This window comes from Psammomys obesus, unplaced genomic scaffold (assembly GCF_907164565.1).
Source record: "Psammomys obesus unplaced genomic scaffold, mPsaObe1.curated_primary_1811, whole genome shotgun sequence".
In the NCBI taxonomy this organism is placed as follows: Eukaryota; Metazoa; Chordata; class Mammalia; order Rodentia; family Muridae; genus Psammomys; species Psammomys obesus.
Genome location: NW_026596962.1, coordinates 847359 through 861895, shown reverse-complemented (window position 1 = coordinate 861895; position 14537 = coordinate 847359). Strand labels below are relative to the sequence as shown.

The 14537-nt window shown below is 44.7% G+C and overlaps 1 protein-coding gene across 1 annotated transcript in view; it reads left to right on the top strand.

Moving 5' to 3' along the window:
• The window catches only part of Znf236 (zinc finger protein 236), a 98214-nt gene that overhangs the window by 74657 nt on the left and 9020 nt on the right, over positions 1-14537 (top strand). The window contains exons 26-29 of the mRNA XM_055598734.1: positions 4436-4623; positions 5685-5816; positions 9841-10038; positions 13697-13826. Of these exons, the coding sequence (XP_055454709.1) occupies positions 4436-4623; positions 5685-5816; positions 9841-10038; positions 13697-13826 (648 nt within the window). The remainder of the gene's footprint in view (positions 1-4435; positions 4624-5684; positions 5817-9840; positions 10039-13696; positions 13827-14537) is intronic.

Genomic DNA, 14537 nt, shown 5'->3' with positions numbered 1-14537 from the left:
ACCCCAAATTTTCCAACTTTTACAATAGAGGCAAACATTTCCCTGTGCTTGTAGGTACGCCATAGAAATGATATGAATACTAGTGATCAAGGCCAAGCTGAGTTGCTTTGTCCACCCATCTGTATGCTTTTGTTTTTATTAATTGCATGAAAAAAAAAAACTTAGTATATTTTTCAAACTAATTCTGAAGTTTCATAAAATTCTATTACACTATCTTAAGACAAGACCTTGTCTCTACAAATTGGAATCGGTACCTGCTTTTATTAACATGTTTGGTTTTTTTTTTTTTTTTTTGAGATTATAATTGCACCATTTCCCCTTCCCTTCCCTCCCTCTAAGCCCTCCCCTCCTTGCTCCTTTTCCAGTCCATGCTTTTTTCATTATTGGTTGTGAATGCATGTATGCATATATATTTCTATGTGTGTACACATTCCTAGTGACTAGAGCACTCTGTAGAGTGTTACCAGTGTGTACATTTTTAGGACTGACTCTTTCTGATTGGATAATTAACTGGTTTGCTTTTTCCTGAGGATTATTTCTCCTACTCTCAGCATTCCTTAGTTGCCTGTACTTCTTTGTGTAGGCTTCATGAACTTTAATCTCAGTTTTGTCTGCTGTTGTCCTTGTAGAGTGCATGTCTAGGCAGTCATGTTGCTGAGGCTGAGGCCTTATGGGTGGAGCTTCTGACATTACAAAAAGACGCAGTCTCACAGCAAACTCCCTGATCCTCAAGTCCTTACAATCTTTACACCTCCACTGTGGAAGCAGTGTTCCCCAAGCCTTGGTGGTGGGAGTATTTTGTAGCTGTGTCCACTGGGATTGGACCTCACAACTGAATTTTGATTGGCTGTGGTTTTCCGTGGCCTGTGCCTGAAGACAAGTTTCCTTGTTAGCAGTGAGGTCTACACTTACCTGTGTAAGTGCTTAGACCAGTGCTTAGATCATTGTTTGGGGTTATGCTGGTTTACTAAAGTGATGGTTGCTGGTTCTCCTCCAAGATCGATGACTTTTCTAGCATTGAGTCGTTGGCTAGGTTTCCAGTCCCAGACATGGTTTCCCTCTTGTTGAGTGAGTCTTAAGGGGAGTCTAGAGGGCTGTTGGTTACTGCCGAGGTATGTGAGCCACTACTGCGCTCTTAGACTTGCTGTGCTATGCTAGTTTTTGTCGTTACGTAGGTACTAGAGCTGGCAAGGGCTGTTGGTTGCTTACCCTTTGGAAGCTCGCCTGGTGCCTTCTGGTACTAGTAGATCCAATCTTAGAGAATTCCCTGATTCTGTGGCTCTTAAAATCTTTCTGCCTCCCTCTTCTTCCTGCACACCCTTCCACAATGTTTTCTGAGCTTCAGAGAGGAGTCATATAAGTCATTCCAGCTCAGGGACCTCTGGAACCCATTTCTGAAGTCTATAGTGTCTTCAGCAATAGAGACTTACAGCAACCTCTGACAGCATGGGGTGGGGGACCAACCGAGGGCAATAGCTTTTAGGAATCTCATGGAGAGCCTTGACCAACAACTTGTAAGAGGGCTTTTCATGTCTGGTATTGGGGGGGGGGTTGTTAGGTGTTCTTTGACTCTCCAAGGGAACATTTTCAGCCCAGATGAAAAAAGTTCATTTAAACTGCATATGTACATTTATACACAGAATATGTGTCTTATAGGTTTCGTTTTCTAAGGTAAAGAGTTGATAGTATGATTTCTTCTGACTTTTGCAAACATGCTTATTGTTATTCTACTCTCTCTATCCTTCTGTATTCAACTCCCTCCCTATTCCGAAAGAGTAACCCCATTTCCCTGGTCAGAGCACTAGTATCCCATTCTCCCCTTCATCCTCTTCCTGCCTTCTTCTGTATTTACCTCCTTCCCCTTCCCAAGGAGCCCTCTTTTCCTGTTTCCTTGATCAGTTAACTTGTCCCTTGCTATTCTCCTCTCTATTCTCTCTACCCCCTACCCTATCAGTGGTCCCTTTTTACCTTCCTGGCTTCTCTAGTTATTCCATAATATGGATTTACATCTGAAGATTTAGAACTAGGACCTTCTAATGAAAGAGAACATGCAATGTTTGCTCCTCTGGGATTGGAATACCTCACTCAATATAATCTTTTGTAGCTACATCCATTTACCTGCAAAGTTCTTTTCAGGTAGGATGCTGAGTCTTTTGGGTATATGCTGAGGAATGTTAGGCTGGGATATACAGTTAGTTGATTTTTAGCTTTTTGAGAATTCTCCACACTAATTTCCAGAGTGTTTGTACCAGTTTGTAGTCCTACCAACAGTGAGTGAGGGGTCCCTTTCCCCTACTCTCTGTCCAACATTTGTTACTGATTGCTTTGAAGATCTTTGCCATTCTGACTGGGGTGAGATGAAATCTCAAAGTTGTTTTGATTTGCTATCAGTAATGCACATCTTTTTAGATATTTCTTAATCATGATTTTTTCCTTTGAGAACTCTGTTGAAGGGCTGGAGATACGGCTCAGCCATTAAAGGCTAGGCTCACAACCAAAAATATAAGAGAACTCTATTCAGGTACCAGGCCCATGAGTTTTTTAATTTTTATTGTCTCATTTTTTTAAGTTCTTTATATATTCTGAATATTAATCCCCTGCCAGATGTAAAGCTTTCCTAGTCTGTGGGCTTCTTCCTCACTCAGCTGATTGTTTCTTTAGCTGTGTGGAAGCTTTTTATAAAGATATAATGCAGAGCCATAGTAATAAAAACATTAAGATACTAGCATAAAACAGATGTGTACACCAGTGAAACAAAATTAAAGACCCAAACATGAGTACATTTAACTTCAACCATATAATATATGATAAACATGCCAAAAATATATGCTGAAGAAAAGAAATGATGCTGAGAAAATTGGATTTCTACATGCAGAAGAATAAAGTTATACACGTATCTGTTACTCTGTGAAAAAAAAAAAAAAATGTAAGCAAAATGGGTCAGAGACCTAAACGTGAATCCTGAAACACTGAAACCACTAGAAGAAAACAAGGGCAGGTACCCGACATGAAATAGGTGCAGAAAAGACTTCCTGAATTGGGCTCCATTTGCTGAAGAATGAAGTTCTACAGTTGACCAGTGAGACTTCATAGAATATGGTTTTTGTTTTTGTTTGTTTGTTTTATTTTTTGTTTTTATTTGGAAACAGGATCTTAGGTAGCCCAGGCTGGCTTCATGCTAGCTATGTAGCCACAATTGGCCTTGAGCTCTTGACCTTCCTCCTTTGGTGTCCTGTATACTGGCATTATAGGCATTTTGTACCACATCTGATTTATCTAATACCTCTTAAAGGTCACTTTTTAAAATTATAAACACAAAGTCAATAAGACTTTGTTGAGTTGTGTCCTGGAGGAACGGTGGTTTCAGAAAAAATAAGTAAGAAATAAGTCGGAGTCTTACTTAATTATTAAATTTCATTTGTATCTTCTTGAGATTTTTTAATAGATAATAACCAGGAGCTGTTCATAGCTGCTTCCAGTTGTAAGCTTAAGAAAAATCTCTGCTTTCTTGGTGTAGCTTTGTGTCCTTTCAGCGGTGCTCAGTGTGGCTCTTCTTGGCAGGCTTCTGTCTCTGTGAAGCTTCCTCATCTGTGCTGAATATGAACTGCGGCGCCACCTGAAGTTGTTCCCTAAAGAAGTGGACTTAGATTTTTCTCTTTAGATTTCTTATGCTGTGCTGGAACTTTCTGTTTGTGTTATACTAGCAAGTGATGTGCATTTTACCAGTGGATGGGAGAGGCCCTTGGTTCTTCTGCTCAGCAGGCAGGGTGAGCTTGACTTCCAGGCTGTCTAGTAGTAATAAGTAGTGTCGCTTAGTTTTGATCATTTTTGTTGTTGTTGTTTGTTTAGATTTAACATTTTCTTTAGGATGGTGAGTATAAGGAAATAGCAATGGAGTCAAATTTGTCTACTAAATTTTGTGACTGGTTTCTTCCTTCTGTGGTCCTAGACTCATCTTTGCTGAGTTTTCTTTCTAGAGTCCTAGCAGTGACAAAGGGCAGAGATGTATCTTCCCTCTTCTGTTTTTTTTTTTCTATCAAGCATTTCTAACTTGCAAAGCTGTATGTGGCACAGGATAACTGAGTGTAGACCAATTATGAATTTACACAACCTGATTTTTTTTTCCTTTATATAATTTGAGTGCATGGTTTGTAAGCATGAACCTTATAGATGGTAATGTTGTGTTGAGGAGTCAAAAGGTTGGACACACCTGCAGTATTATGCAGAAGAAGCAGAGTATGCTGTTTTGTACGCACTTAAAAACCAAAGAAAGCCTCGGCCATACTGTTGCATCAGAGATTTGTAATTTCCTTATTGTGGTACTGGAGGATTGCTGCAGTGGCTTCACACTGTCTCCTTTTCAGGCTGCTCTTCCTAGGTCCCAGGAGAGCACTTCCCAGCTTTCTGCTGATTATTTGTTTTGCTTCTTCTTTAGAACTTAATCCTACAAGTGGGAATCTTCCTTCTACAACACCAATGTCGCCATCAGCCATTTCAACCCAGAACCTGGTCATGTCTTCATCAGGCGTGGGTGGTGATGCCAGTGTCACCCTAACCCTGGCTGATACTCAGGGCATGCTGTCTGGAGGTCTGGATACCGTTACGCTGAACATCACCTCTCAGGTGAGTTCCTTCAGGGGAAACACCTCCTAATCCTTCCTAAACAGTCCACCAAATGGAAACCAAACCTTCAAATATATAAGCCTGCCCATGGGGCCGTCCTCATTCAAACCAGCACAGTTGCTGTCTGTCAGTCCAGCCCTAGTTAGCCCCTTGTCAGTTCCTCAGTGTGGTCACATGACAACCCCAGTCAGGAAGCAGATCGCGATGAGTGCCACTGCCCATCTTCTTTCCTTGTCTATTCAATCTGGGGGCATGTGTTGCCTACCCTTAGGTGAATTTTCCCTCTTCAAGTAACTCAGTCTAGAAATTCCCTCACAGAAGTGTCCAGAGGTTTGTCTGCTGGGGAATTCTAGATGCAGTTAACGATTGTCGTTAGCCTTATCTTACTTACCTACAACCTCTGCAGTCATTACTTTCTCTCTTCAGGTTTGTCTGTTGTGTTTATTTTATGTAAATTAGTCATGCATCGTGGTGTCCTTTGTGAACAATTCTTCTTGTTTGAATTCACAGGGTTCACCATGTTACATAGTATGTATCTACTTCATCCTTTCTAGTGCAGAAAATATTTCTTTATACAGCAAGGACAAATGACACTCCTTTGCACGAATACCCCTTAGTCCATCTATATGTCTAAAAGTTGACGAGAATTGAGCAGTCCCACCTTTAGGCTGCTGTGAATAAGACCTGCTGAGACCTTCTGCCGGTTTTCAAGTGCACCTAGGTTTTAGTTCTTTTTGATTGTGGGTCATACAGTGAATCTTGCTTTCCAAAGTGATTGTGCCATAAAAGAGTTTTCTTTTGATTACATTTTATTTATTTGTGTGTGTGTTCACTTGTGTTTAGGCATGTGTGTGACACTCATGTGGAGGTCAGAGAAGAACTTGTGGGAGTCAGTTTTCTCTTTCCACTATGCAGGTCTTGAGAATCAAATTTAAGCCATTAGATTTGACAGCAGATGCCATTACCCAGTGAGCCATATTGCCAACCCCTAAAGGTCTTTTTAAAAGACTACATGGTTTGATAATGTGACAACTTCTCAAGTGATAATTATCTTTTGACAGGGTCAGCAGTTCCCAGCACTGCTCACGGATCCCTCTCTCTCAGGCCAAGGTGGAGCAGGCTCACCACAAGTCATATTAGTGAGCCACACTCCACAGTCCTCATCTGCTGCTGGAGAAGAAATAGCTTACCAGGTATGGCCCCTGTATGACTCACACTAAGCATCAGGAACAGGGAACGGGACCTTGCCAGGCGGCCTAGTGAATGGAGCCAGCCTCTGGAGTGTAGTCCCTGTCAGACTCAGAGCAGAAGTGCTGAACTCTGGGTCTTATGGGCGTGGCAGGTGGTGGCTCCCAGATCTTGGTCAGTAGTAGTTGTGGTTTAGAACCATCAACTTTGATGTGGCCAACAGTAAATGGATACGCTTGCAAATTGGTGTCTGCTATCTGCTTCTGGCTCGGTCTATGACTTTTTACTTGTAATTATTATTTCTTTTGATATATTTTCTTGAAGCACTTATTGGTTCTTTTATTTCTTCCTTTATCTTTTCATGTACACATTATCTGCATATATATATGTAAACATATATATATATATATATATATATATATATATATATATATATATATATGAATGCTAGGATTAAAAGTGTACACCATCACCACCTGGCTGATAGATCTTTTTCTTAAAGTGCATGTTTTAAGATCCAAAATTGTAATAAATGATAGTCTGAACATAGAAAAGTGTACAAATATTTTCTAATACTTTGCTGAGTCAGAACTAAAGAATAGGTGATTGCTGGCCTCTGAATTTGGGGAGCTTTAAACTTTGAATATTCTTAGGAAATGAGACATCTACTAGTTTACCAGTTTTTCAGTAGGACAAAGACTTAATTTTTTTCATAAAGAGATTGAAAGTTATCAATTCCAAGGAGGTCCCTAATCTTGTTTCAGTGACCAGAGCTTACAGAGGCATCTCAGTGTGTGTAACTCTAACTCATTGTGTCAAACTCCAGTACCCACCACCAATACTCACAGGACAGAGAGATCTGGTAGAATCATGTTAACTCATGTTTTGTTGCCTCAGTAGAAGGGTACAGAGTAGATAGAGCAGAAGGAAGGGGCAGGAAAGAGCTCAGATCTCACACTCAGGTGCAGTGTTCCAGGCGGTGCTGACTGTCCCAGCAGCTGTGGTGTGACTGTCCCTGCCAAGTCTTAGGGCTGGGTAAGTTGCTATGGAGCAGCCCCATTGCCACCTTAGCCACCAGCTACCTTCTTTCCCAGGTCAACAAGACAGAGGGAAAGTCGAGGTCCCCAGGCTAACAAAGCCAGGTACTCACCAAAAATGACACAGTTAGCTGACTGCCTGGCATGTTCAAGGGCATCATTGTCAGAATCTGTTTTGCCTGGCAGGGTGCCCCTACTTAGGTCATGCCTTCCTTAAGGCTCACTCTGGGGTTTCAGCTCCCAGTCTTCAGCTGTTGCCCACACACCATGCACCAGAGAAAGCTCTGACTCCTTGACCATCACTTCAGTTTCTAGTGTGTTTGTCTGACTTCTGTATCACCCGAGTTTCCAGGTTCCTAACTCAGTACAATACCGAGGCAGCCATTACCCCTTCTTGTTTTATGTGGCTGGTGAACTGCTGTCATTTAACTTGTGGCTTTCTCTAGCATTCAATTTTATATAGCTCCAGTGCCACAGAGCATTCCAATATCAAAATTAGTTTGAAATTTCTTTACTCCATTTGAGAAGTAAGTACTAATGAAGTGAACTAAATACCAAAACCTTGATCTAGCTTGTGATTAGTTTTTCAGAGTTTAAAATGTTGAATACAAAAATGAGCTGGGGCCGGGGGAACTAATATGCGTAAGCGACCAGTTCTGAGGCGTTCTCTTAGGTGTTTTCTGTGAGTTTCTCTACCAGGGCTCTGCACTGTTCGCACTGTCAGTGTCTCTGCTTAGTTATCCATGCCTTGAGGCCTCTGGGCCCCACGCACAGTCTGCGTGCTCCCGAGCCTTTGGGAGGAGACTGTGGAAGTGGTGGGGACCTTGGGCTTTACCCTTGGCCAATGTGTTCCTCCCTGTGCCAGCACATTCAGGCTGGTGAGCTGTGGGCAGCCCGACACTGGTGTGAAGCAGGTCGTAGTGGCAGTGTGTGAGGAGGGTCAGCCCAGGTCCTAACAGAGCCCATGTTAAGCTGGCAGTAGCTGTCAGAGCACTGACAGGTGGAGTTTTAATGTCTTGTGGTCGAGTCCTTGAGCAAAGGGCTTGTCTTTTCTTTCTCTTATTTCTTCATGATTCATTTGGAAGGGAAATCCGTGCTGAAAAAACCTGACAACAGCTTTTCAGGTAAATATCTGTATCTGTGTCTTACAAGCCATGTATGGCTTCTTACTGGTCTGCCTTTACAAGAGCAGAGTAACTCACATCTCTGCCTGCAGGTCAGGAAGCCTGCATAGTGACAGATTCACACACAGCTAGCTAAGTGAGGCTTAGCTAGCAGGAGCTTGCACTGAAGCCATTGGCATTTCCTCTTTTGCTCCTGTTGCTTCCTGTAGAGAGAAAGCCGGTGCTTGCTGCTGTGTACTTGAGTGTGGCTCCCCTGTGTCTAGCCATCACTGCCCAGCAGGGGAACTGAGGTTGGGGCAGCCTTGATGGTGAAGCATACTGAGAAGAGCCAGAGCTGCCGAGGACTCAGTGACAAGACACTGCTGTTTATGAATAGAACAGTTAGGCATTGGTGTTGGCTTTCCTGCTCACTGTGTCAGCTGGGCCCATTGGAAACTTTTTAGAGAGAGGTCAGGTTGTTGGGAGGAGTGAGTGAAGTACACCAGGCCTCAGCATCTCTTGAGGAAAGTGTTTGAAAGCAAATTCCTGCATTTCCAACGGTAAGGTAGCAAGCTCCTGTTCAAGTCGTTATTGCTTGTCATTTCTCTTTCTTTTTAAGACTCGTTTTATGAGTGCTTTGTCTGTCTGTGTCATGTGTGCGCAGAGGCAAGAAGAGGGCATCAGATGCCAGGGACAGGAATTAGAAACCGTGTGCTGAGAGTCAAGCCTAGGTCCTTTGACCAAGTGCTCTGAGCTTCTCAGCCGTCCCCTAGCTATCTCTCTTTCCCATCACCACAGTGTTTTATTTACTGTTACAGAACAACTTTGATATCATTTATTCCAGGGTTTCTTAAATCTTTTTTTTATTCACAAGCAGTACATTTTCTGTGAGGACCTTAACACATACTTAGTTATTTTTTCTCCCTTTTATATGCCTACTGCAAAATGCCATCTTTGCAGTATCTTTTCTTCTTCTATTTTCTATTTTGTATCTTAAAATTTTTGTATTTACTCCTATATATTCTGGTATTTTGAAAAAGTATTTGATGAACTAGTAATAAAAATATTGGCAAGTCACATAAAGTACAATTGCTTCATTAGATCATTACTTATCTATAAAACTGAAGTCTACTGTTTCTGTGGGATGCACAGTTTTCCTTTTCTGCCTTATTTGCTTTTCTGTAAGTTCTGGTGGCATCCCATGAGACTGACTTGAAAACCTACTCATTAGTTGGGATCTAGGAAAAATAATTTAGTTCAGACAAAGTAATTAAACAGCACTGATTGCTTTTAAGGCTTTTAGTGCAGATACGGAAATTCAAACCACAGCATTTTTATTACATTTGTATTTTATGTATGTGCCGTGTGCATGCACATAATGTGTGTGGGAAGCAGCACACGGGTGAAGGCCACAGGACAAGCTGAAGAAGTCTGTTCTCTCTGGTCAGCAGGCTGGGAGGTAGGCATCTTTATCAGCTGAGCCATCTTGCTGGTCCAAACCACAACATTGTTAAAGCAACGTCTGATAGTTTACATGCCAGGATCACTCATATGTGCCTCCTTTAGTCTTCACCAGCCCCGACTGCGGGTCTCTGTGCTCCATTGTTGTTCAGCTGTGGTTGAGCACATAGCTGATGTGGCCAGGGGGCAGTTGGGCAGCTGGGCTGATGTCGGTGGGTCATCCCCAGACTCCCTCATTGTTCAGTGTTCTTAGTGTGAGTATCCCAGTGATTCCAAGGTAGCCATGTTTCCTGGCCTTGAAGAATATCCAAGGTCTTCCCTGGACGAAGGTAGCCACCAGTGTCGTGTTAGGCAGAACAGCATGATCTTGCTGGGTGACAGCCATTAGTGCATACTTTGGTAGTAATGTGGAACTCCTGACTCTCCAGGTGACTGATGTCTCTGCCCAGCTGACCCCCAGCAGCCAGCCTGAAAAGGAGGGCCCTCCGCACCAGTGCCTGGACTGTGATCGTGCCTTCACGTCAGCTGCCGTGCTTCTGCACCACAGCAAGGAGCTGCACGGGAAGGAGCGCATCCACGGCTGCCGCGTCTGCAGGAAGGCCTTCAAGCGTGCCACACACCTCAAGGTACATACGCCCAGTTACAGGTCCGCAGTGTTTCTGACGAAAGTCACGCAGTGCCACATTTCAGTGATGTAAATGTGTGTACAAAGTTGTGGGCATAATAGGCCTGCCTGTTGCGTGCATGTGAGTAGACTGTACACATTCATGTGCAATTCAAAACCAGTTTCTAACGTGAATTAAAATGGCACCAGACTGTCATGTCTCACCCATCACAGTGACAGTAATGTGAGAAGCTGTCAGCACATTTAAGGCTGTGGAAAACAAACTCATGGTTGCTGATACTCACAGTATGACAGAACGTTCTCTGAGGAAGTAAAGGGGGACTAACAAAACTTGTGTTTACTGGAGCAGCCTTGCAGGGACCCCTTTGGCCACACAGGATGGACATAGGGCACCGAGTTGGCCACTGTAGAAGGGGTCAGATAAAGGATGAGCATCCCTAGGGAAGGCCTTACATATGTATGTAGGAAGGGTGAAGAATCCTGGTTACGGATTTCAAGCTGAGGGGCTGGGGAAGACAGAGTGTCATTATATAGTCCTGGCTAACCTGGAACTCTCTTTGTAGACCAGGCTGGCTTCAAATTCATAGAGATCCAGCTGCCTCTTGCCTCCCTGAGTGCTGGGATTAAAGATGTGTGCCATCACACCCAATCTTCCCTGTTTCCTTTTCAAAGGAACCCTGTGGATATCAGGGTAAGAGGACAGACAGTGGCAAAACCAAACAGCTCTGCAGTGGAAAAGCCTGTCAAATGCTACTTGAGAAGCTTACCATAGTCAGCACCTACCATCATAAAGCTAGTATGTGATGAAAACAAAGCTATGACCTAACTGGGGAGGAAAAAAAAAAAATCCAATAAATCACAGTTGGGCCATTCTTCATAATACCAAGAATCCTCCAAACTGTCAAGGCTGTCTGAACCAGGAGAGCTGAGAACCTTTTGTGTCCAAGAGGAGTGTGTGGAAACATGACAGCTTAATGTGTGTCTTGGTTTGGCCTGGTCAGTTCTTCCTATCAGAGAATTAGGTTTACACATACACTAACAATACTGTGTCACTGCCATTCTGAATCACAGCAGTGCTCCACGCCAGTGTAGCAGGTAGGGGGGGAGCCTGTGGCCATGAAGTGTGATGTGTATGGGCTCTCCTTGTGCTTTTCACCTCCTTTCCTGTAAATCTAACCCTGTTCTAGTTGAGCAGTGTCAGTCCTGTACAGATGGAGACCTGCTGTGGGCCTGGGCTGTGTTCCTGAGAGGCTCCAGCAGGACCAGGTCTGCATATAGCTTGACCATGCTTTAACTTTTCTGTGTGCACCGAGCTCAAGCTTACTGTCCTCTGGGAACCTGGGCACTCTGAGGCTCTGCTCTAACCCATGTCTTTATCATGGGGCTGACCTTACTTCAGATGAGACAACTGCCCCATCTTTGCCATGTGTGATAGTCTGGCCGTCACCATGTAGGCATGGGGTACCTTCCTTTTCATCTACCCAGAGCCACACTAACCACTGTCTACACATGAAGGCTTGGAGATGAAGAAGCCAGGCTTGCAATCCATTTCCATGACTAAAGATGAAGTAGAATGCCTGATGTAGGGAAGGAGAGGAAATTGGATTGGAGAGAGAGAGAGATTAGACAGGGTAGACGTACACGTAAAGGCTCTCGTCTGCTCTTTTGAAGGTCCCTGGCAGGATTCACCCTGAGCAGGCTCTGTCGGGAAGAGGCACTTTGCAGATGACCTAGTAGTAAGACATGAAGGGTAACTCTCTGTCTGCTTTCTGCCCAGCCCATACATGGCCAGTCCTGTTTTGCTGTCTCTTGTCTGCATATGGTCCCTGCACATTGAGGCTGAGATGTGAGCTGCCCCAAACCCACTTACCTAACACAAGGCTCTTACAACACACACATGCACACTGTCTGCTCCCTCCTGGAAACTCCATGTCCTCAGCTCTCACTCTCATCGCCCACTCTTCACCATGAGAGCTCCAGGAAAGCATGCAGCCATACTTGAGGCCATAAAAGAAGTTTATCATGAGACAGTAGCCATCCACAGACAGGACACAGGGACTATGGGTAACCCTCTCTGAGTCCCCCTAAACAAGTCATTCTTGGCAGAGGATTGATTTTTACTTTTTGATGTGCTGGAAGAATTGAGTGTCTGATGGTAGTAATTAGGTGATGAAGGAATTTGCAGTAAGGGGAGGGGTAGGAGTGAGCAGCAAGAGCAAGTGCTGTCCTTCGCTCACTCTGCTCCTTATCAGAGATGCCTCTCAAGCCCCTTACTGCCACTGCCCAAGTCTGCCCTTTGTACCTGGCTATAGGGGAAGTCTGTCTGTCCCGATGCATGCACTCAGCACATGTGCAGGAGCTCCCTGCGGAGAAAGGCATGGCAGCACCTGTGGGTACATCAGAGTCACACTTGACTGGCCCTCTGACAAGAGCTCCCTTTTGGGGAGCCACTCAATTTCAGTGTAGCAAACACTACCTGCCGATGAAGAGCGCAGCTTGCCCCTAGGTCTTAGACCCACCAGCTTCAAAAGCAGCTCTGATACTGTGCACACTACTAGAGTTGTCACAGCAACGCTCCCTTTCTGGAAATGGCTGTAGAGTTACACCATGGTCCTTCTCAAATAACGTATTGTCTGTTTCCTATATCCCTCTGCCTTCAAACACCAATGACTACGGTGTATAAAAGAAAGAGTTCTGAAAACAGAGAGCTCCATCCTCTTGAAGCATGATGTTCACATAGCTTTAGTGTGCCTCAAGTGAAGAGGGAAGTGTCAGTTTCAGGTGTTAACGGTAGCACAGCACAGTGTGGAAACTACTGCTGACGTCTATGTTCTGTCGCCTGTGCTAACCCTTGCTGACCTTCAGTACCTAGGTTAAGAACTGCTTTCTCAGTCTTCGTTGTCCTCTGGCCCACCTCCTAGGCTGTCTGTGTGGGCAGGGTTCTTCTTCATGAATCTGCGATGCAGGTGCAAACAGTACAAGCCTTTGCTTCTCTCAATCTCCTTTAAGGGCTTGGGTAGCATAAAGACTCCCTGTCAGGGTAATTGTGTACTGTATCAAACCTTGACAATAACCTCGGTGCCAGCCTCAAGAGGGGGCCGCACAGTGCTGCCATATTTCTGAGGAAGCCAGATCACATTGATGGAGAATCACTGATAGGTTGAGTCACACGCTGTCCCAGGTGCAGTTATCTGAGGCTGTCAGCAGATGTGGAATGCCTCGTCCTGTGTAGTTGTGTAATTGGTGGACAGGTGCTCTGTGAGAGTTGCTGGAACAGTCCTATCTCCGTGGATATTAGCCAAGCCTTTGTGAGCAGGGTGTGGGCCTTGACTTCTAGGTGGACTTACAAAGTGCGGGCTTCATGAGGCTCCACTGGAGTGCGCTGTGGGGGGTGGGGGTGGGCAGCGTCCCTGCTCTGCCTTCAAAGCCTGAGGAGGGCGGTACTGCCACTCGTGTGGACATGGAGCTCAATGGCCAGAGCTCCTCACCTTCCTGTCACTGTGGTGGGCTCTGGGTCCTGAAGTCCCAGTCAAAGGGTCACCTATGAGCTTGTCCTCACAGGTTGTTGGAATTGCATGATGGTTTCTTTTCTGTTGCTGTTTGAGGGCTTTCATGTTCCATTAGGGCTAACATTTGTTGGTTTCTGTGTGTTCTTCCAGGAGCACATGCTGACACACCAGGCTGGTCCCTCACTCAGCTCTCAGAAGCCCAGGGTCTTCAAATGTGACACCTGTGAAAAGGCATTTGCCAAACCAAGCCAGCTGGAGCGACACAGCCGCATTCACACAGGTAGTGAGATGTGCTGTGCTGTTGGGTGTTGAAATAGACAGTTGGTTAGTGAGAAGGTGGAGTTAAGCATATAAATATGTGTGATAATTATTTACAAACAAGGTCCTTGTGTTCCACTTTGCCCTAATTTTTGATCAACTTGTTAACTTGACTAACTTTTCCACTTGAGGTTTGGCATTTCTACACGTGACCTTAGGGAATAGAAGTGCTTCCATGTGGTGGCCCTCTTCCCTCTTGTGGGTTAGGAGGGTAGAGGGCACCTCTCCAGCCCTCCAAGCCCACTGCTTTGCTCTCTCTGCTCTCTGTTGACCTTGCACTCTACTGTGTTGACTGTCTGTATCTGCTCAAACCTCTTGTCACTGAGGAAAAAACGGTCAAAGAAACAAGTGCTCTTGGACTGTAGTATGTTTATAACCTCCTCCCTGGGCAGGCAGAGGCCAGAGGGTTCTGGCGCTCACTGCCCAAGCCAGCCTAGCCTCCTTGTCGAGTTCTGGACTGTGAGAGACTTTGTCAAAAAGCAGAGAAACTGGACAGTGGCTCACACCTGTAATACAGCACTGGACAGGCAGGCGAATCCCTGTATGTGTGAGGCCAGCCTGGTCTACACAGCAGGTTCCAGGCCAGCAGGATTACCCTGTTTTAGAAAAGAAAAGCAAATAGTAAAAAGCAAAGTAGACAGCTCCTGAGGAATGACACCGGAGGTTGTCCTGA